Source organism: Elaeis guineensis, chromosome 5 (assembly GCF_000442705.2).
Source record: "Elaeis guineensis isolate ETL-2024a chromosome 5, EG11, whole genome shotgun sequence".
NCBI lineage: Eukaryota > Viridiplantae > Streptophyta > Magnoliopsida > Arecales > Arecaceae > Elaeis > Elaeis guineensis.
In genome coordinates this window covers 26,967,106-26,991,068 of record NC_025997.2, presented here as the reverse complement: position 1 = coordinate 26,991,068, position 23,963 = coordinate 26,967,106, and the positions used below count along the sequence as shown (strand labels likewise).

The following is a 23,963-nucleotide window of genomic DNA, read 5'->3' as shown; positions in this document are numbered from 1 at the left end:
TGGAACATACAAACTACCTATATAAATAAGATAGACTATGCAATCAGACCTCCTAAACTTAAAATACTTCTTGTACCAATAATGCACGCCACTAATGAGCTACCTTGAATGATGATATGAAAAAATTGACAAGCATAATTGTGTTGAGTAACTGCTTTCTTGTTCACAACGCTCTTTTATCTTTTATTTATAAGATTTATATATATACTTATCAGCAAATTCAGTTGTCTCCGTGCATCATCCATCTAAAGAACGTCAAAAAAAAAAAAAAATCTTCTAATATGATGGACTCTCACGAGTAACACATTTGAATTAGTTAGTATCTAATTATTTTGACTCGACGGTGAAGAGCCACATATCTAGTAGATTGAAGCTGTATCCTTCGTACAAAGAAAGAAGAATGTCTATATATCATTGCATCATCCACTGTTTATTTTGAAACCTATATAAGTAGATAAATGATAGAATTTGAAATGATTTAAGAACTATGCAACGGGTGATCCAACGATGCATGAGTGCAAAAGAAAGATAGATCCTTCTTTGGTGTGAATGTTACAATTGCAATCCCATGCTTGGCACATTAAACATATCTAAAATGGGTGTTGGTGATGGCTCCAAAATAGTTCAAAGTTATCATTACCTAATTTACATGTCTAAGATATATAGAAGCCCTGCTAGTAGTACTAGCAATTATTTGCTGATTAATTGGTAGATCAAATCATATCACGCAGCCAATAAATCATGCAAAGATCACGCTCCAAATTATTAAATATAATGTTGTAATCATGCGACGATTATACACAGTATTTTGGAAATGGACCCCATCCCTAAATTCACGAGTCATAAGTGTCCGATGGCTGCAATGGGCTGTACAAACACGGGCCGGTTTTTCCATTACATGACAGTACTTGATGGCCTCCTCCCATCCATAATATTTCAAGTGTGCCCCCCCCTTCAAATTGTCACAATCCCCCGACCCCATCACCCACTGAGCCCCCCAAAACCTCTCTCCCTTTCTTATCCCCCCATCCCCTTCCTTCAGATTCTTCATTTTTCTCTTTCCCGCTTCATCTCTCCGCACCGACTACCAAACCTTCTCCCCCAAAACCACCACCCTCCTCTCTCCCATTTCTCTCTCTTTCCATCTATCCATAAACTAAAGCTCTCTCATGGCATCAGAAGAAGCAACATCTGAACCCCTCAAATACAAGGTATTTTGTTACCACTCCAAACACACATCTATCTCATCTCTGTTTCTTTAACGATATCTCAACTCTTTGGTACTACTTATGAACTCATATTTGTTTCGGTGGTTCAGACTTGGGTGTTAAAGGTATCAATCCACTGCGAGGGATGCAAGAAGAAGGTGAAGAGAGTCCTCCAAAAAATTGAGGGTATCTCCTAAATCTTTCCAATATATGCCGTTCTTCCACAGCTTGTCTTCGTTCTTTTTGTAATTTGTTTCTCTACTTAAATATTTCAGGTGTTTATGCGATTGATGTCGATGCTCCCCAAAACAAAGTAACGGTGACAGGAAACGTGGACGCCGAAACGCTCATCAAGAAATTGATCAAAGCCAAGAAGCCCGCAGATCTTTGGCCTGAGAAGAAACCCACCAATCCAAATGCCGACAGTAACAACAACAAGAAGAACAAGAAGAACAAGAATCAGAGCAAAGATTCGTCCAAATCCGAAGAGCCCAACGAAAGCTCTGATGATGAGAAGCCATCACCCTCCGACGATGCCTCCGCAACCGCTGGTAAACCATCGGAACATGCAGGGAAAAGTGAACGCAGAGCCGCCGATGCCAACAAAGCTGAAGAAGCCGCCGGCGGCAAGCCCGCCGAGGCCTCGAAAGCCAACAGCGAAGCCTCCAAGAGTGCCAACAAGGAAACACCGAAATCCAATGGAAAGAACGTCGGCGAGAGCTCCAATTCAGCACCCGACAAGGCCGCCGACACCGCCAATGGCGAGAACGCCACCAGCCAGGGCGGCAAGAAGAAGGGAAAGAAAGCGCAGAAAGAGAACAGCAATAACAACGGCGGCGGCGGAGAATCTGTAGCTAAGGAGGCTGGTGGCAACAATCCGGTGGCCGCCGGCGGCATTAGCTCGCCTCCGCCGCCGTCGCCGCCGCCGCCGCAGCACATGTACCATTACCCGATGTACCCTCATCAGCCAGCGTACGTGGTGAGCTACAACATGGCGCATCCGAGAGCAAGCCAAGCATACTACGCCACCCCTCCGACTCCACCGCTCTCTCAGGGCTACATGTACTCACCCTACCCTCCGCCGGAGTTTTACTACGGTCCTTTGGAGCGAGCTCACCGACGCCACCGCCGCCACCGCCGGGACCCTATGACAGCATGTTCAGCGATGAGAACCCAAATGCTTGCAATCTTATGTGAGGAGAGCTGCCGGCCGGTGGCCGGAATCCGGAGGCGCCAGTACTGCCATCTTTTGCTTCAGGTGAAGTAATTAGAATTTAGATGAATGTATAAGTTGTGAGATGTTAAGCTTATACTTCTTGTATGAATGGAGTAGCGGAGCTGCGGACGGAGTGTTGGCATTGGAGTTGGATGGTTTTGTAACTGTTTTGTGTTGTAAAGCTATATTAGATGTCAGTATCAAGTGATAATAACATGTTTAAGTTCAGGGCTCTAAATGAGCTCCCTTCTTCTCATTCATGACCTCTTCAACCCTTTTTTTTTTTTTTTTCAAATTTTTCTTCTTTTAATATGATATGGTTCTCCCTGTTCTCATTGTGATCTCTTGGTTGTTGTTGAAAGGCTATTGTCATGTCATGCTGATTGGTTTGCTTGCAGGGCATTTCATCTGTAAAGAGGATATGTATCCCTTCATGCCTGGTTGTACTATGTATATTCTCTGAATTATTTTGATGGAAGGAAGACAAACACCAGAGGCTTGGGGTCTTAAGCTAGGTGGACCGTGGTCCTTGTCTACCATGTGTTTTAGTTTTAAAAAAAAAAATGAAGAAAGGAAAATTAGAACTAGGTGCAGCGTTATTAGACACCAAATTTGTTTCTAATTTCTAGAGCACATGTATTATACCTAACCAGGGACAATGATCTCCTTTGGGTTGACCAGGGTGACTGCATCTGTTGGCTGATTTTGACTAGTTTGTGAGAAATTGTTGATACTAGGGCTGGAAGTAGCATTTCTTTGGGCAAGCCTTATTGAAACCTCTCCTTGAGGAGAAATTATATCTTATACGGCCTGCACCATCACCCGTACACACCATGCTCGTATCTGTAGTAGTATACTGAGAAGAACGTTTGATGAAGCTCATAGGAACGAGTTATTGTGTATGGACGGCCATATAGTGCACGTTTTGTAGAATATAATTCTCCTTCTTAGTGAGAAAATGGGAGCAGGTTGGGTCGTAGGAGTTGGGCCCATAGAGATGTGGATGTGTGGGCCCCATCCTGGCATCCGTGGGCCCAACAGAGGATATGTCCATCTGGAAGAACAGTAGGGAAGTACACAGTCGTAAACCCTTCTTGCATAAAGACCGACCACCTGAGTAGAGCACAACACCCCTTGTTGAAGTGCAGCAGGCCACGGAAAGAGGGTGGTACTTTATTAATTGTCATTGTGGTCATAGGGAGGGTTTCTTCAGCTTTTGTTATTTGAATTATGCTGAGAAATAAATGAAGTTCTAGTTTTATTCTTGCATGGGTTCGTAATTGTATATGCCTTTATGTATCCGTTTTCGTATGGAACCTATCTATTTTTGACTATCCACTTGACCAAGGTTGCTTGCATTTTGAGGAGAACCTTCTTTCATTGTCAAAGCTACGAAGTTCCCCTTTCTCTATGGATGTAAAGGAGCATCTATACTTCGATGCGCTGAGGAAATTGCACGCCCATTGTGATGGGGTCCATTGGGATATTATTCTCTTTTATTGTTCAAGAAATTATACCCTACATCGGGTGCACCACATCAGCGGTGTGCCATGCCTTATCATGTGTCGCCCCCGACCACATTAGTGGTGGACCTGGTGTAGGTATAATTTCTTTTGTTGTTCTTATGAATATGATCCATCTACCTGTTATGATTTGTCCAACAACCCACTACACCAACCCAAACTTTTATCTTTATACAACTTTCCGCATAGGAGGGGGACAATACTAATGACACGCATATTATTATCCCCCAAAAAATATATTACCTGATTATAATTCCTTTCACTCGTATGTGGTGCCCAATCCATGAGTCATTGAGGATGAACTTAGCATTTTCCTTGAGACAATCTCAATTTTGCTTAAGAGCACTTAACACTGCTGGAACATTTGGGTGGCTATTTAGTTGGTCATATAAGAATGCATGATTATAAAACTGGTTTATATATCCCACATCCCATTGAGATCACCTAGATTCTGCTGGAGATCGGAGCAAAGGAAAGAGGAGATGGTGCACAGTGAGGCATTAGATCATTTGTCGGGCTAACCTTGATGTGAATGATCGCTTTCAAGGAAAAGCAGAAGGCTGACATGAAAGCATGATGGCACTGTGAGAGAGATGGCATCTTTCAAAAGACGAGCAAAAGGGGATTTGAAAAGAGATTTGTTGGACCATTAAGAAGCTGGAGTTAAATGTGCTTGGAGTCTTAATTGAGAAGCAATGCATGGGGATGATGGGGCACACAAAGCCATTTTTAATGATTCTTTTTATTGTTAAAAGGATGATGTCCCCCTCCAAAGCCTGTTCATTTGATGCAACACCAAGGGGTGATACGTGAATGCCAAGCATATGCGTTGCGTGCACGTTTTGGTCAAATGTAGAACCCATGCGCACCAGTGGTTAGGATGTAACCATCTGCCAAAATATTCAGCACCATACGTAGCAGTCATAGCGTCCATCCCTGCTTAACTGCCAAATAAGAAGAGAAGCATTATCCCATAAGACAAATGATGATCATTGCCACCAATCACCATGGTAGGTTGCTTTGAGCACATTAAGCAAGATTTTGTATGTCATCCATGCTTTGAAAGGCCAAGTTCATGCCCACATTAGTGAGACCAAGTCCATACCTAGAGTGCATGGCTGCATCCGATATAAGCTGGATCTTAATCATCATTATAATAAAAAATCATTCAATTATGCAACGAAAGTAGGTTGGTGGTGTAGGGCCTTGGCATAAGGAAACATGACAGGGCATCAGCAATACATGAAACAGTCAGCAGTACAATTAACTGTTGCTGAGTGATTAGTAGAAGAACTCCACAGCTCAAGTGAAAACTACTCTGAGCAATACACACAGCAATGAGCATCGAACTCACAATGGACTACTGTGATGGAGAAATACATTTAATGCTGTTATATAGAAGGTTGTTATCATAACTTTCTCTACGTTCTTCAGAAAACCAATTTATGATCAAGTCATTTAAGAAATAAGGGTTCGAAATTCTTTTACGGGCACCACTAGCTCTGCCATCCACTTCAGCAGAACAGATTCACCCATCCAAGTATCCAACTGTATGACTATCTTCTCTTGCATTCAAATGGGGATTGAATATTTGAATGTAATGCATGGTCCGAATGATAGAATATAGGACAGGAGGATGGCAAGTCCGCACTCTACATAAATACTTCAACGCAGAAATTCTATGTCAAGGATGAAGAAACAAGTTATGTATACATCGTTATCTAAGTGAGGTGTTTGGGACTGTCAAAATAGACTTGGCCCACATAACCAGCCCAGCCCAACTCTGTAAATGGGGTGGCTGGGCTGCCATATTAATAGCCCAATAACAACCGGGCTTTTTGGCCCACCCCACATCAGCCCAAGGGCTAAGATAGGTTGGGCCGAACTAGCCCAGTTGGGCCAAGAAAACTAAAAAAAAAAATCTTAAAAAAAATCCTATTCATTCTTTTCAATTTTCACTGTTCGCCACTGTCGCAGGCCCATAGGACGACCGCCGGTTCCTTTCCCTTTAGCTCTCGATCAGTCGATCTCCGTCTGATGCCCCATCTAACTACCAACCGCCGAATCCCTCCTCCTCCTCTTTGCTGCCGGCACCAGTGCCGCCGCCTCCGAGTCTGATCACGAATCAAGATACACCCCCTCTTCTCTTCTATCGATGGACGCCCCATCCAACCTCTGGGCTCTCAGAAGTCAGATCTCCCTCCTCCTTCTCGTCGCCGGTGCCGCCACCTCCGAGTCAGATCCGGCCATAGTGATGCCCTCTCACATCTGATTTCTCTACCTAGTGCCTCCCTCCTGGCTCCTCTCCTTCCTTCTCCTCCTCGTCGGAACCACTGTCTCGAAGTTCGATCGCAAGATACGTCGTATGCCTCTTCCTCACTTCTGCTCTAGACTCTCCGATCCGGCCACAGCATTGACGACACCCGATCTCTGCCTCCCTTCAAGCTCTCTTGGTCTCTTTCCAGGCTCCGCTCCAAGCTCTCTCTCTCTCGGGCTGTACCAATTTTTTTTAATATTTTGATGGACTGGTCCGAGCTGGCCCAGCCCGGCCCACGGCCCTTAGAGGGCTGGGCTGGGCTGGGCCAGCTATATGTTGTCCCATTTATTGGCTAGGCCTAGTCTGACTCAGCCAATCAAATTTTAGGACCTTATGGGCTGGGCTGGGCCGGGCTAGAGTTCGGCTGGTCCATTTTGATAGCTCTAGAAATGTTACGTGTTCTTTCTTCGATTTAGATATAGACTAGAGCACTGACCCAAAAAAAAAAAGAGAGTTCTGAGATACGGAATTGCCTTTGGGTAACATGTTCCAAAAAATATCTTACATTGAGAGTGTGACAAAAGCACAAAAAAGACATCTGAAACTCGTGTATTGACTGCTAATGCTCATCTGTTGTACGTAATAATTTTAAAGGGAGGAATACGTCTTTTGCTCAAGATAGAAGAAAGAGAAAGAAAGAAAGAAAAAAGAAACACTCTTGTCTATTGATCTGTCAATATAGCCAAGTCAAGAGAAGTAATCTACATATATCCAACGCAACCTGTCCGAAGTGGCCAAAAAGAAATAAATGAAAGCAAGCTTCTTTTGAAATAAACATAAGATATAGATAAGCCATGCTAAATGGCTTTTGTAGAGCATGAAGAGCCAAAACACAATAATAAAAAGGAAAAGATTTATGCAATATGATTTGTGAATGATGTAACTACTGCAAACATGGTGATCATAAAGTTAAACAAACATTAAATTAGATCACCTTGTTGCAGCAGAGTTTCCACCTCTACAGCTCATGAATTGTCTTCACAATATTCTAGTCATGCACAATATGGCATGTCACTTTTATTTCCTCTTCTTCTTTTATTATTGTTGTTGCTGTTGTTGTTTCGATAAAGGGGGAAGAGAAACCACCCATTTGGCAACATGTCACAGTTCTACACTGCTTTGTGGTCAAATGGATTTAAAACCATGAGAGGAGATATTTGCCTGCACATTATATACGGGTGGAAATTAAACTGCCAAACATATTAAAAGAATTCTAAAAAGCTTGATTTTGAAAAGCTATACCTTGTCTTCCCTCTTAATGATGGGAAGAATTTAACTGAAAATAGAACAATGCATGTGTAGATTCAGATAATTGCTTGTTATGTCCTTGTGTTTTCTCTTACACAATTCTTCCTCTTCTGGAGTTAAAAACTGTTATTTGCCCATTTGTGCTCTCTGCATGCGAGCTCTATAGGTTAACTTTAATCCTACATGTCAATAACAAAGGTGCATAAGCAGCTGAAGGAGAATAAATTTTCCAATTCAAGTTTCTTACTTTTCTTTGATGGTGGCATTCCCTCCTCTGTCAAAGAAAGCCTAAGCAGAACTTTTAAGACAACAAAATTTATAGCCTATAAACTGAGAAAGCCAGGGCTGCAATTTGCACAAATGCACTCTGGTATTGATAAGAGACAACAGCTTAGTATATAATCCTCATGGGTGTAGTTCCTCACTTGTGATGTTTGTCATATGTGGGCTCTTATTATAGTTTGTGTTGAAATTTTATGTCGGGGCATGCATATATGTTTCAATATTTTTTATAAACAACGCAGCGGAATAGAAGATTAAAATACCTTTTAATTTTAATCATGCATGCATAAAACATAGAACACAAAGATCTACTTCATATGCTGAAATTGAACATATGCTGAATTTTATGCTGAAATTGAATATGTTATCGAATCACATACCTATTTCGCAATTCTTTTCTTCAAATCTGGATCTGAAAGAGAGCAGGTTCTCTCTTAGCCACGCAAATACTCGGCCTCTATGGGTATCCACTCAGAATCAATCTGAAACAGCCCTCTTTGTTGATCCTTCTTCTTTAAGAACAATCAGCCTGCAAATCTGAACGAAATCTGGATCATGATCAACTCTTTGATCCTTTCCTTAATCTTTTCTTCTCTTTTTCTCTTGCTTTTCTTTCCTTGATTATGAAGCAATCAAAGACTAAAAAATCAGCAAGCAAAGGAATGCCCAAGCTCCTCTTGGACATGGAGAAGTGGAATGCCCAACACCTTGGGCGTTGGACTTCAAGGGGAGAAGAGAGAGGGGGCGTGGGGAGCTTCTAAGAGAAGCGTGGGCTGCTAGAATTTAGAACTAAGGAGCCTTAAGGAAGACCCCTTTAAATAGGCATAAGGTTTGAATCCTATTCAAAATCAAACTATCACTTAATACAAGTCCTACTTGCATTAGGAATCCTGATTCTTTTAGTTATTTGACCCCATTTAGGAAATCCTTTAGGCGTCAACTTTTGGAACCCTTGCACCCATAAATACACATGCCACATGACTGCTATAGGACGCCCCAATTAGATCCACACGCCCTCTCTAGTGTGTGCATGCCCAACTTGATCAAATCAAGTGGCGTCGAATCAAAACTATCAAGAAAATTGATTAAGGATTTGAACCCTTAATTCATTTGATTCAAAATCCTAAGCACCCAACAATTGGAGCCCAATGAATCTAGTTCATTTAGGTTATTAGTAGGTAATTAAATTTGAATTAATCTTATCAAATAAGAAATTCACTCAAAGAGAAAATTGGGTTCAACCATATACTAGCAAGGTTATCCTAAACCCAATAAGATTTCTCTAAACCCAATTGAGACTTCGTAAGTCCAATTACTTATTTCAGGTCTAATCCCTTTCTTGTATAACCCCATAGATTCAATTCTATCTGATAGTGAGATATACAATGATCTTTATCATAGTATCATTGAAATTTTTTTCAGTGGGTCGGAACAGTTCACTCTAACTCATCAAGAATTGTCGATCCTGAGCAATCCTAATGAGCTCTCACCATCTACCAGTGACACCTAGCAGTATGTAGTGGCAACCTAGCAAAATCAAAAAAGAACCTCAAGGTGTAGTTCACATGTGATTCAATTCCTCTATCGTGAGTTCCGACTAGATGGCATGTTATAGATAAATCATCAAATCTCATCATCAGTCATATGATAGATTCGATCATCTCAAGTCCAATTGCGATCCTTATGAAAATTTTTTTCCACCAATCATACTGCTGTGGACACAGACTCTCGAACTTAGCCTCTCAAATTTCATAGGACTACTCTTCTCTATCAAGATCGATAGATTCTATCTAGATGTGTACTCTACTCCTATAGTAAATCAGCTATCATCAACATCCACTACAAAGGCTCGTTGAGATCATATTTATGTGTCAGTAAAACTACAATAGCCTCACTGCGAGCAGTTGTACCATTACAGATCAAAAGATCATTCACACAACTACAGCATCAAAACAATCACTGACGATCGAGTAGAAATCCAAGTGATCTCTCATATGGTCACACTTTAGCACTAGTTGTTCTTTAACAACTACCCCACTCGTCGCTCAGTATTTTTATAATGTAGATCAGAGACTCATCTATCTCGAAGAAAGTGATCTGTGTGCTGGTCTATCCGGATTGATCACCATCCTCATGATGATACTATGATCGAAAGTATTTAGAAATTACATACACGTCTCTAATTCTCAACACTTTGAGAATATATATCGAAATATTAATTTCATGGATGATTCAAGGACACATCATAAATTTGTCCTTTGTTGATCAAATTAATAAATTAAGTATAAAATTATATTCTAGATTTATTACAATCTGTCAGCCATATTGACTTCTAGGACATACATCTAACAATCTTCCACTTGGAGTAAAGTCAATTAGCCACTAATTTAAGTCTCATCTTCTCAATGTGGACTTCCATCTTTGGCTGACTTAATTGCTTTGTCAGCAGGTCTGTTACATTGTCTGTGGAGTCTACTCTTCACACATCGACATATTTTTTTTTGAGGTAGTCACGTATAATATGGTGACGTCGCTCAATGTGCTTTGATTTCTGATAAGATCTCGATTTTTTAATAAGTGCTATGGCTCCATTGTTGTCACAATAAAGTGGTATGACATCCGATGTCATTACCCCAAGCTCCGCAATGAACTTCTTAAATCAGAAGCCTTTCTTTGCAGCATCCGAAACAGTGACATATTCAACCTCTGTGATCGAATCTACTATAATGGGTTGTTTGAAACTCTTCCAGCTGACTGCACCACCATTGCATGCGAACACATATCCTGATATAGACTTTCTATCATCAGGATCAGATATGAAGTCTGAATCAGTATACCCTTTGACTTGCAACTCAGAACCTCTTCGAAAGGTCAAAAACAAATCATTAGTTCTTTTCAAGTACTTAAGGATATTCTTCACAGCTTTTCAGTAAACCTCCTCTGGATTCGACTGATATCTACTCGTGACACTCACAGTAAGAATAATATCAGGTCGAGTATATAGCATAGCATACATGAAGCTCCCTATGCTGAGGCATAAAAAATCTTACTCATGCACTGAACTTCCTCAGATGTGGTCGGACACATCATCTTAGAAAGATGAATACCATGCCTAAGAGATAAAAATCTTTTTTTAGAGTTTTTCATACTGAACCTCTTCAGCACTTTCTCTATGTACAGTTTTTGTGACAAGCCTAGCATCCTTTTAGGTCTATCTCTATAGACCTTTATTTCAAGAATATATGATGCTTTTCCTAGATCTTTCATTGAAAATTTCTTAGACAACCATCTTTTGATCATGATCAGCATAAAAATATCATTCTCAATAAGGAGAATATTATCCATGTACAATACGAGAAATATTATTGTACTCCCATTGATTTTTTTGTATAGATAAGATTCCTCTTCATTCTTGATAAAACTAAACGATTTGATCGCATCATCAAAATGAAGATTCCAACTCCAAGAAACTTGTTTTAATCCGTATATAGACCTTTGCAACTTGTAGACTCTGTGATCATCATCACCAGATATGAAACCCAAAAGCTGCTCCATATAGATATCTTCCTCAAGATATCCATTAAGAAAAACAGTTTTCGCATCCATCTGTCAGATTTCATAATCATAATAAGCTACAATAGCAAGCAGAGTGTGGATGGATTTCAACATGACTACGAACGAAAAGGTTTCCTAATAATCAATGTCCTCATACTGACTATAACCTTTTGCCACGAGCCTAGCTTTATAAGTCTCTACCTTACCATAGATACCTATTTTTCTTTTGTAGATTCATTTACACCCAATAGATACTATACCCTCCGGTGGATCCACTAAAGTCCATACTTGGCTCGAGTGCATTGAGTCAATCTCTGACTTCATTGCATCTAACCATTTTTTCAAATCGATATCAGATATCACCTCGTCAAAAGTATTAGGATCATCACCATGACTCTTATCTTCCATGAGGAACATTTTCTTTACTTCCTCCGTAAGCATACACATGTACTTTTCAAGAGATCGGAAGATCCTACTAGATCTACGAGGTAGTAGAGAAATATCAGCTACTGACTCATGAATAATGGATTTCTGAGGATCCATAGCTCTTTGCTCTTCAGAGACCTTCTCTTCAAGCTTAACTAACCTCCCACTGTCATCATTCTAGATAAACTATTTTTTTAAAAATATAGTATTCTGACTCACAATCATATTATGATCTTGTGGAAAGTAAAAGTAGCATCTTATTGATTTTTTCGGATATCCTATAAAATGAGCTATTACAGATCTATCCTCTAATTTATCAACCATCTATCTTTTGATAAAAGTCGGACATCCTCAAGTCTTAAGATAACTTAGACTCGACTTTTTAACGTACCATATCTCATATGGTGTGGTAGGAACAAATTTTGATGGAACCCTATTCAATAAGTGAATTGCAATTAATAACGCATGTCCCAAAAGATATAACGATAAATCAGTGAAGCTCATCATGGATCTGACCATATCTAATAGGGTTCTATTCCTCCTTTCGGATATCCCATTAAGTTGAAGTGTTCCGAGAGGAGTCCATTGAGAGACTATGCCATTGTCTTTAAGATATCTCAAAATTTTCGACTAAGATATTCACCTCCTCGATCAGATTGAAGAACCTTAATGGGTTTGTTTGTTTATTTTTCTACTTCATTTTTGAATTTTTTGAACTTTTTAAAGACTTCAGACTTGTGTTTCATCAGATACACATATCTGTATCGAGATAAATCATCAGTAAAGGTGATAAAGTAGCTATAACCACTCCTGACTTACACATCAAATAGCCCACACACATCGATGTGTACCAGGGCAAGTAACTCGATGGCCTTTTCTCCATATCCTACAAAGAGTAATTTGGCCATTTTTTCTCGAATGCAAGATTTACAAGCTGGGTATGACTCTGGATCAAGAGAGCCAAGGATCCTATCCTTTTTCACTTTGTTTATCCTGTTTTCTCCAATATGATCTAGTCTATGATGCCACAAGTACTTCTAGTTAATTTCGTCTTTGGATCTCTTTTAACCTAAGGCACTTACTATTTGCTCGTTCAAATTTATATTCATATCAATATGCAAGTGATATAGACTGTCAATTAAAAGACCATATGCAATCAATTTATTTTGTAAATAAATGAAACAAAAATCTATATTGAAATTAAATTCAAAACCATCCTATGCTAGCACAGACACGAAAATCAAATTCTGACTAGCTACAGAAATAAAATAATAATTTTTTAAATCTAATCTAAACCCTAATGGTAATCAAAAAGAATAAGTGCCAACGACTTCTACAGCAACTTTTACTCCATTGCCGATCCGAAGAATCATGTCACCTTCCCTCAACCTCTTACTTTCTATTAGAGTCTGCATTGAGGTACATATATGAGCACTCGAATCAGAGTCCAATACCCAACTAAAAGTAGAAGAAACCATAATGTTAGATTTAATTATGAAAATACCTTCTGAAGATTTATCACCCTTTTTTATCTTTAGGCTCTCCAGGTAGAGTGGATAGTTCTTTCTCCAGTGGCCGTCAGCATCACAGTGGAAACACTTTTTCTTTGCTTCAGCCTTCTGCAATTCTTTTTGCATATCAAGTTCGAGCTTCTCAAGCTCCTCGATGTCCTTGATCACTGTCATACAGTGCTTATGGACTGACTGCCATTTACATATCTTCAGATTGAAGAGTCTTTTGGATACTTCGAAGTATGCTGAATAGTTCTGCTCACCATACAACTCTTGTAAATGAGTAATCATAGCCCTAGCAGTGGGCATATGCTCATGCTAGCTCTGCAACTCATTTGTCATATGCTCATGCTAGCTCTACAGCACATAGCACTTGACCTGACTGTCTTCATCCGTCCACTTTTCATAAATAGTTCTTTGCTCTACAGTAAGATGGTTTGATAACACTAGGGGTTTTTGGTTGAGTACATGACCTAACTCTTCAGAAGTCAGGACAATCCTGAGACTTTTTAGCCAGTCTTTATAGTTTGTTCCGGTCAAACGATTGGATTCAAGAATGCAGACTAGGGGGTTTGAGGCTAACATTGTTTAACTACGAAAGTAGGGATTCAAGTTAGACTTTTATACTTTAAATTTATATTTAGTTCTAGAGACTTTAAGATGCAAACAATAACTCCTAATAATTTTTCGAATCCCTCCAATCTTTGAGTAGAAAACAAAAATTCTGACACGATAACTGGATTCCTAGTGGGTGCTGCGGTCCCACCAATGTCATGTACCTCATCTAATAGTTATGGATAATACACACATCGATGTATAGATAATTTTTTATCCAGATGCTTCTCTAAGCATGTTGCAGCGACTTCGCCTCAAAGTCATATGGGGTCACCTAACAGTTATTGACCACACTCCTTAGTTAAGTCCGATCCACCGTTCATAAGTAGGTGCAAGACCGTGTCTCTCACCTAACAGTTATTGGGCCCAACCCCATCCTTACTCTGGAGCAACTCTTTGCTAATAGAGTAGTTGTGTGTTCGCGATGCAACTGAACTACTGTGACCAACTGAGAACAATCTAGCACACTGGCATATCTACAACGGTAGAAGACCTATGGATTTAATATTTATGGAGAGATTTAGGTTTAGGTCTCATCTAATCAATCATCATATGGCCAATCTAATTGACATGGGCTAAACCAAACTGCCAAGCAACTATATTCGGACTCAATCTTCCAAATTGGCCAAGTAGAGATCGATGGGGGTCCCCTCGTTGCTTTTCTTAGACACCAATAAATTGACCAGATCAGCGAATGGAACCAATTAAATAATCACCTCTCAATTACTTATGTTGGATACCAATAGGTCAATTGATCCAAATAGATTAGCTTAAACAAATCAGACTCAAACGATCAAGCCAAATCAGATCCTTAGATTAATCGATTCTACATATGAGATTCAATCGATTTAATCAACAACAATTGCTTGATCTTATAACTTAATTGACCTAATCCTAATCAACACTTGACTCGGTTTGATTAATTACTTAATCAAATTAGATCTATTATGTTCAAATCAAAAACTCTAGATACAATCTGATTATATGACCTAATTTTTTTTATTTTTCCATGATCAAAACCCTCATGCACAAACATAAGTTTCAGATTTCAAAATTAAATTTCAAATCTAATTTTTTTGCATGAAAGATAAGTTTTAAATCATGAAACTAATTTTCAGATTTAACATACAAACATATATCTCATATATGTATATAAAATTCAGATCTAAACAAAAATTCAGATCATAACATGATGTCATATATCTCATATGCAAATCATGAATTATATTAAAAATAATTTTCAGACCTAAATATGTAATCACATATCTCATATATGAATCATAAATCAGATCAAATTAATTTTCATATTTATACATGCATCTACATATCGCATAAATATGAACTAGAAACTATTCTAGAATAAAATTCAGATCTATACAAGCTAACACATATCAACTATACGATCTAAAAATTAAATCTAAATAAATTTTAGATTCAAAGCAATCATTTATACATCTCATATATCAAGAAAAATTAGATTTTAAATTTTTTTTCAAAACATGTATGTCAAAAATTCAAATCTATGCAAGCTAACACATATCAACTATATGATCTAAAAATTAAATCTAAAATAAATTTTAGATTCAAAGCAATCATCTATACATCTCATATATCAAGAAAAATTAGATTTTAAAATTTTTTTCAAAACATGTATGTCAATTTCATGCATATGAAAATTCGTGACTCTGATACCACTTTTAAAATTTTATATCGGAACATGCATGTATGTTTCAATATTTTTTTTTAAATAATGTAAAAAAATAAAAGATTAAAATATCTTTTAATCTTAATCATGCGTGTATAAAACATAAAATATAAAGATATACTTTATATATTGAAATTGAACATATGCTAAATTTTATGCTGAAATTGAATATGTGATCGAACTACATATCTGTTTCATAATTTTTTTCTTCAAATCTGGATCTGAAAAAGAGTAGATTCTCTCTTAGCTACGTAAATGCTCGGTCTGTATGGGTATCCACTCAAGATTAGCCAGAACAGTCCTCTTTGGTGTTGATCCTTTTTCTCTAAGAACAATCAGCCTAAGAATCTGAATGAAGTCTGCATCGCGATCAACTATTTGATCCTTTCCTTGATCTTTTCTTCTCTTTTTCTTTTATTTTTTTTTTCTTGATTATGAAGCAATCAAGGACTGAAAAATCAACAAACAAAGGGATGCCCAAGCTCCTCTTGGGCATGGAGAAGTGGGACACCCAACACCTTGAGTGTTGGACTTTAAGGGGAGAAGAGAGGGAGAAGAAAGAGGGCACGTGGGGAGCTACTAAGGGAGGCATGGGCTGTTGGAATTTAAAGCTAAGGAGCCTTAACGAAGACTCTTTTAAATAGGCATAAGGTTTGAATCCTATTCAAAACTAAACTACCACTTAATATAAGTCCTACTTCCATTAGGAATTTTTATTTCTTTAGTTATTTGAATCTCTTTAGGAGATCCTTTAGGCACCAACTTTTGGAGCCCTTGCACCCACAAATACACACGCCACATGGCTGCCATGGGATGCCCCAATCAGATCCACACACCCTCTCTAGTGTGTGCATGCCCAACTTGATCAAATCAAGTGGCACCTAACCAAAACTATCAAAAAAATTGATTAAAGGTCTGAACCCTTAATTCATTTGATCCAAAATATTAGGCACCCAATAATTGAAGCCCAATGAATCTAATTTATTTAGATTATTAGCAGATAATTAAATTTGAATTAATCTTATCAAATAATAAATATTCAAATGTAAAGAAAAAATTGGGTTCAACAATGTACTAGCAAGGTTACCCTGAATCCAATAGGATTTTTCTAAATCCAATTGAGACTTTATAAGCTCAATTGCTTATTTCAAATCTAATCACTTTATTGTGTGACCTCATAGATTCAATTCTATCTGGTAGTAAGATATACAATGATCTTTATCATAGTATCATTAAAATTTTTTTCAATGGATCGAAACAGTTTCACTCTAATTCATCAAGGATTGTTGATCCTGAGCAGTCTTAATGAACTCTCACCATCCACCAGCGATACCTAACAGTATGTAGTAGCAATCCAGCAAAATTGAAAAAGAGGTGTAGTTCACATGTGATTCAGTTTCTCTATTGTGAGTCCCGACTAGATGGCAGATCATGGATAAATTGTCAAACCTCATCATCAGTCATATGATAGATTCGATGAGCTCAAGTCCAATTGCGATTCTTATAAAATTTTTTTTCTATCAATCATACTGCTATGGCCATAGACTCTCAGACTTAGTCTCTTAAATCTCATTAGACTACTCCTCTCTATCAAGATAGATAATTTTCATCTAGATATGTACCCTACTTTTACAGTAGACTAACTATCGTCAATATCTACTACAAAGACTCATTGGGATCATGTTTATATGTCAATCAAATTTCAGCAGTCTCACAACGAGCAGTCGTACCATCGCAGATCAAAGGATTATTTACACAACTACAGCAATGAGACAATCACTGACGATCGAATAGAAATCCAAATGATCTCTCGTATGATAATACTTAGTTCTAGTTGTTCTCTAATAACTATCCGTATTTATCGCTCAGTGTCTCTACATTGTAGATCAGAGACTCATCTATCCCGAAGGAAGCAATCTGTACATCGGTCTATCCGGATCGATCACCGTTCTCATGATGATACTATGACCGGGAGCATTTAGAAATTACATACATATCTCTAATTCTCAATATTTTGAGAATATATATCTAAATATTAATTTCATTGATAATTCAAAAACACATCACACTTGAATCAAAATCAAACTTGTCCTTTATTGATCAAATTAATGAATTAAGTACAAAATTATGTCCTAGATTTATTACAATGTGTCAGTCATATTGATTTCTAGAACATACATCTAACAATTTAGATATAAATATTTTATATACGTGCCCTTTCAAATACATGGTGCCTCATAACTTATGCTGCTTTACAATCTAGTTAAGAGTTTTGGATGGTATACCACAAAAGGCGTTGCGGGCTACAGACAGTTTACAGTGAATTTTGAGACAAACCCATGAATTAAGGTGCATACATTTAATCAAGTGAAATTTACCTCCTGCATATTGAAAACCTGTAGTTATAAATTGGAGAATTTCATCATATGTACTAATTAGATTTTTGTAGTCCTTGTTTTTGGTATGTCAACCGTATTTCTATGCATTAACAAAATAATTTGAGCATTCAAACAGACCAAGTGCCAACATGAGAAATTTATGGAAATTTAACCGGCAATATTTACTGCATGCAGCTCACTTCAGTTTCTGAATGACATCTACAGTTTAGCAACATAAATAGTTTCTTTTAGAGAAGTATAAAATAATTTACAGAGGAAATTCTTTTACATGACGACATTCGAAATGGTAGGCTTTCATGATTTGATCTTTTGATGACCTATTTCAGAATATATCTGCTATGCATTTATCTTAGACCTTGGCAGTTAATCATTTATTTCTTGAACACAATGTAATCACACTTAATAGTATATTTATCTTTCAGCAAAAAGATAGCATATTTATTGAGAACTTCTATTTCTGGAAACCTGCTTAACTAGATGCGTTGATTGCTCTCTTCTTAGCTTTATTGATTGGTGAATATGCAAACACAGCTCATAATCTTCTCATCAAATTATTAGGTGCAAGAATTAGAAAGGTGCTGCAACAAAGGTTAATGTGATGGTAATAGTTCATGAGTTAAATGGTAACCATGCAAATGAAATGAATATGAAGTAACTTTGTTGCTACACTGCTGCTAAAGCAGAAGAAAATTTATAATACCATGGACATGTCCAGATTCTAATCAAAAAACCGAACTCTCTCAGTTTGTCTGAAACCATGGCTTCCAGATACCTCTCTCAAGAGGTGCAATATTACACTTTAATGTTACACTGTTGTCTAGGCAGGGGCATCTCAACAGTCCAAGAAATGGTTCTATCAAAACTGGGAACAGTGTAGCATGATCTGAAATAAACCTCCAAACAAATGGAAGCTGGAAAAAAATTTCAGAGTAAAACCCATATATATGGATGCATTTAGACTACCTAAATTTGTAACAGAAATTTGTTTCTCTTCATATATCACAGAATATATAGCTGACTTCCCTCAAAATAATTATACACTTATGCAAGACTCTATGGAAGATGACTATCTAACAATCAGGGGTGATTGAGTCTTAATTATATGACGAGGCATTGCTGGCAACTATCAAAATGAGATTAAAATCTTTATGGACATATGACTGGAGACTGTGTGATAATATATAAGGGAATTAAAACAGTTTGCGGCTCTAAGAATGTTCATAAAAATACCATTCAGTCTCTACACAAATTTAGATGATAATGCTTTTTTTTATTATGATAAGGCAATGATGATGATGATGCTTTTTTTGACTCCAAATTTCAACAGGAGCCACAATATCATTGCTTGTCATCAAAAACCCTATAGATCCTACTATGCATCGTTGATCCATTCTTTGACAACTTCAGCCTTTTGGATCAAGTAAATAGAAAACATAGTCAACAGAGACAGGTTTGCTAAAGGTCCGAGTACAAAAGCCGTTCTGGTCAATTGTTTATTGAATTAATCCAGTAGTCTGCTCACTTACTCCACCATGTGCATGGTCCGAGTTGCATATTGGGTGGTGTGGGGAGGTATTAACAGCTTAAGCTTCTAAGGTGAGGTGGTCAGTCTTGTTCTCGTATGGATATTTACCACCAGCTCCATCGCACTTGCTGAACCCTAGATTTATTGCTGAAAAGAGGTATCTATTTCTTTTGAGAGCAAACAACATGAGAAATAAGGTGGGTATTTGACACCACCAAGGACTGCATAGAGGAAATCTGCATTGGAGAGGATGTCATTCAAAATAGTTTGCAATTGGTTCATGACTAGAATTGAAATTAAAATCAAAATTGGAATGGATTGGAATGAAAATCAGAATGGCAAAACTCCCGACTTGTTTGGTTCATGACTAGAATGGTAATCAGAATTGGAAAATCAATTAAACGGAGAAATATTTTGAAAGATCAATTAACTAGAGAGGTGTTTTTGGAAAACTATTTTTCTTTTTGAGTAAACATATTGAAATGAGATTTGAATACCAGAGGAAGAGCTGGGATTATGTTTTGGAGGATTGAGGCATTCCTATTCTCTCTAAAATGGAAACAGGAATGAGAATGGGACTAGGACTTCCCTCAATCAAATGGTTGGAGTTAGAGCCACTTATTTCCCTTTCCATTCTAGTGCCCAACTCTCTCCAACCAAACATGTCCTAAGATGCAGCTAGATAGATTTGATTTTTTATTTACTAGAGAATTCCATGTCCAAATTAAGAGCTAGGAGAAGGCTTAGTGGTTTGATAAATCAAGAAGTTGCTGATATATCCAAACTCAACAAAAGCAGCGAAAAAAACTATCTGTCAGAGAACTCCATTCTCATAAACTTATTTCAAACAAATCATATATTCTGAAATAGCATTAGCACTAGCGGTGAAGGTAATAAACTAGCTGGATAGTTGTTTAGTGATTGTAATAATGAAGAAGAAAATTTAACAGATAAACAAAATCTTTTCGCATGGATGAAGACAATAGAGTAAGGGAAAAAACAGGACAGCTAGTGGTATATAATTGATTGCCTCACAGTCAATTCTGAAATATGGAAGTACCCACTAGCAGCTGGCAGCGTGCTATGTCGGAAAGTTTAGGATCAATCAGAAAAAGGCTTGTCCTGCTTCCTGACTTGAAGATTTGATTATTAAGATGTTCTGAAAATCTATACAGAACAGAGATTGTTTTACTGCGAACTCCCTGAACCTTTGTGGGTAAAACATAATAAAAATATATTATTATTATTATTATTATTATTATTATTAAATTAGTTAGTTTTTGCTCAAGAAAGAGAAAACAGAGAAGTGCATGATAACAACAATACGTTCTCTCAGTCATCCATGTTAGCCATCCCAGGTGTTGGGTATAAAATACCCTCAGCCGAAGTTCTTAACAGAATTGACCCTCCCAGGACTCCTCTGACTTTCGACTGCAGATGGTATCTCTACGGACTTCTCCAACAGCCGGATTTCCACAGTACTGACTGAATTCCTCCGACGGACGAACTCCCACTGCACCACCCGAGCTCTTTCAACATGAGTTCCCCCAGTCATCTATCAAGCCGCCCCAAGTGCTCACTGAGCTCCGCCGCCAGCCGACCTTCTACGACTATCAGCTATTCCCCGAATCTCTTCTAGACTTCTTCCAGCCATGTTCAACTCAATCCGAACTACCCCGGACTTCGTCAACGGCTGAACTTCACCAACGGCAGATTCCTACAACTACCAGATTTCATCCGGGCTCCCACGGGAGCCGGACTTCTTCCCCGAACTTCTATTGCAGGAAGATTCCACCCGAGCTCCTACGGGAGGCGGCCCATTGCCCTGAATTCCGGCTGCAGGAAGGCTTCGTCCGGACTCCTACGGGAGCCGGACTCCGTCCCCAACTTCAACTGTCGGTAAACTGCGTCCGGGCTCCTATGGGAGCCGGACTTCGTCCCCAACTTCTACTGCAGGTGAACTTCGTCCGGACTCCTACGGGAGCCGGACTTCGTCCCCGACTTCTACTGCAGGTGAACTTCGTCCGGACTCCTACGGGAGCCGGACTTCGTCCCCGACTTCTACTGCAGGTGAACTTCGTCCGGACTCCTACGGGAGCCGGACTTCGTCCCCGACTTCAACTGCTGGTAAGCTTCGTCCGGACTCCTACGGGAGCCGGACTTCGCCCCAGACTTTAATTGCAGGTAGACTTCACCCGGACTCCTACGGGAGCCAGATCTCATCTCCAACTCTGGCTGCAGGAAGACTCCGCCCGGACTCCTGCAGGAGCCGGACTCCGTCCCCAACTTCAACTGCCGGTAAACTGCGTCCGGGCCCCTAAGAGAGCCGGACTTCACCCCCGACTTTAACTGCAGGTAGACTTCGCCCGGACTCCTACGGGAGCCAGATCTCGTCACCGACTCCGGCTGCGGGAAGACTCCGTCCGGACTCCCACGGGAGCTAGACCTCATCTCTGACTTCTACTGAAGGAAGACTTCGTCCGGACTCATACGGGAGCCGGACTCCGAGCTCCTCTCAGACGGGTAGCTAGCCACCTCTCTCCGCCAGACACTCCAGCCGAACTTCAGCCGACAGGCCTGGGCCCCTGGCAGGCCGCAGTAACGGCCATGACTCTGCTCCATTTTCTGCAATAGATTCCTCGCGGCTCCATCACTCCCTGACAGACCACCATAATGACCATAATTCTGCTCCACTTCTTGCGACGGATACCGCGCGATTTCACCACCCTTTGGCAAGTCGCGACAACGGACGCCGCTCCACTCCCCGCAACAGACTCCATGTGGCACGTCCCGGTGATGGCCACGATCCCACTCCACTACTCTCCGCAACAAACTCCTCCTGACCCTGGGCAGCCCATTGCCAGACGGTTACAGACATCGCTATAAGTCTGTTGCCCCTTCCACCTATAAAAGGGGGACCCCAGATACGTTATTCTCTAAGCTCTATTTTCTATCCCAAAACTCTGCTAAAATTTTTGTTCGAGCACTCCATTCTTGTTGAGGCAAAGAACTGACTTGAGCGTCGGAGGGTCTTGTCGGAGCAACCCCAACTTCGGTTTAGACTTCTTTTGCAGGTCCCGGCGGCGACCGCGACTCCCTCGACTCTAGCTTCTCCGGTGCAGGCGAATTTTTGCACCAACAGGATTGGCGCTAGAGGAAGGGCTGTGTCTTCGCAGTACCCTTGTTCTTAAAGGAGCGCTCAACGGGACCATCTCCGATCATCTTCTCCGGCATCTTCTCCCCCAGTTCCCTACCTGGTCTCTACCTGATGCCTCCCCGAAGGGCATCCACCAGGCGGTCAACGGCCTCTGCGGCCAAATCTCAGCGAGCTCCGCAGGCCCCAGCCTCATCTCCGATTTTCCAAGCTCCTCCCCCTCCGGCAATGGCGATCGGCATGGAGCAGTTTGACCTGCTAGTTCAGCAGGTCAAGGGCCTCACTGAAGCAGTGCAGGCCATGCAGCACCAACCGCAGCAGCCACAGGCGTCAGTGCGATCGAGAAGGACATCGTCGGAGTTCCAGAATTCGATGACCGGGTGGGCCACACGGGCCAGCCGCCCTGTCTTTCCCAGAGAAGAGAGACAGAAGGCAGAAAGTCCTCCGTCCGATCATGGTTCAACCCCCGGAGAGTCCCTGCCTTTGCTCCACCAGAAGATCCTCGAGACCCACAGTCGAGAGGACCTCCTGGATTAGAGACTCCAGGAGATGAACCGACGGATCGAAGAGCTCCGTCGAGCTCCCACTGCTTACGGTGAGGATATCTGCACTGACCCTCCTTTTTCTCAAATGATCATGCAGGAACAAATCTCGCCGAACTTCAAGCTCCCTCAGTTTGAGAGCTAGGATGGGACCTCAGACCCGGTCGACCACCTGGAGGCCTTCCGGACCATGATGCTACTCCATGGCACGCCGGACGCCATTTTGTGTCGAGCTTTCCCGTCTACTTTGAAGGGAGCAGCGAGGAATTGGTACTCGGCACTGAAGCCGGGTATGATCTTCTCCTTCGACCAAATGAGTCACCAGTTCGTGGCTCATTTCGTCAGCAGCCGGCGCCCCCGGAAAGGTTCGGAGTCCCTCATCAACATCAAACAAAAGGAGGGGGAATCAATCCAGACCTATGTCAACCGCTTCAATGCCGCCGCTCTGGAGGTCCGAAACCTGGACCAATCGGTTGCAATGGCCGCCTTCAAAAGCGACCTTCAAAAGAACGACCTCCTCTTCTCCCTGGAAAAGAAGTATCCCAGGGACTTTGCTGATTTGCTAGCTCGGGCCGAAGGATACGCCCGAGCGGAAGAAGCTTTCAAGCTGAAGGACGAAGAGGCCGCAAAGGGGCGGCAGGCGGGCGACTCCAGTAAGCCCGTAGTTGAAAGAAGGCCGAGCGAAGCTCGACCGTGTTCTCGGACTCCCCCCGGGCACAAGCGTGCCCAGACCCCTC

The 23,963-nt window shown here is 40.3% G+C and overlaps 1 protein-coding gene across 1 annotated transcript; it reads left to right on the top strand.

The window, feature by feature from the left end:
- Positions 1 to 1,025: 1,025 nt before the first annotated feature.
- LOC105045279 (uncharacterized) lies at positions 1,026 to 2,649 on the top strand. The gene is given in 4 exon segments (XM_010923509.4): positions 1,026 to 1,211; positions 1,319 to 1,394; positions 1,484 to 2,317; positions 2,320 to 2,649. Coding segments are annotated over 4 exon segments (1,038 nt in total). The 5' UTR covers positions 1,026 to 1,169; the 3' UTR covers positions 2,406 to 2,649.
- Positions 2,650 to 23,963: the final 21,314 nt, after the last annotated feature.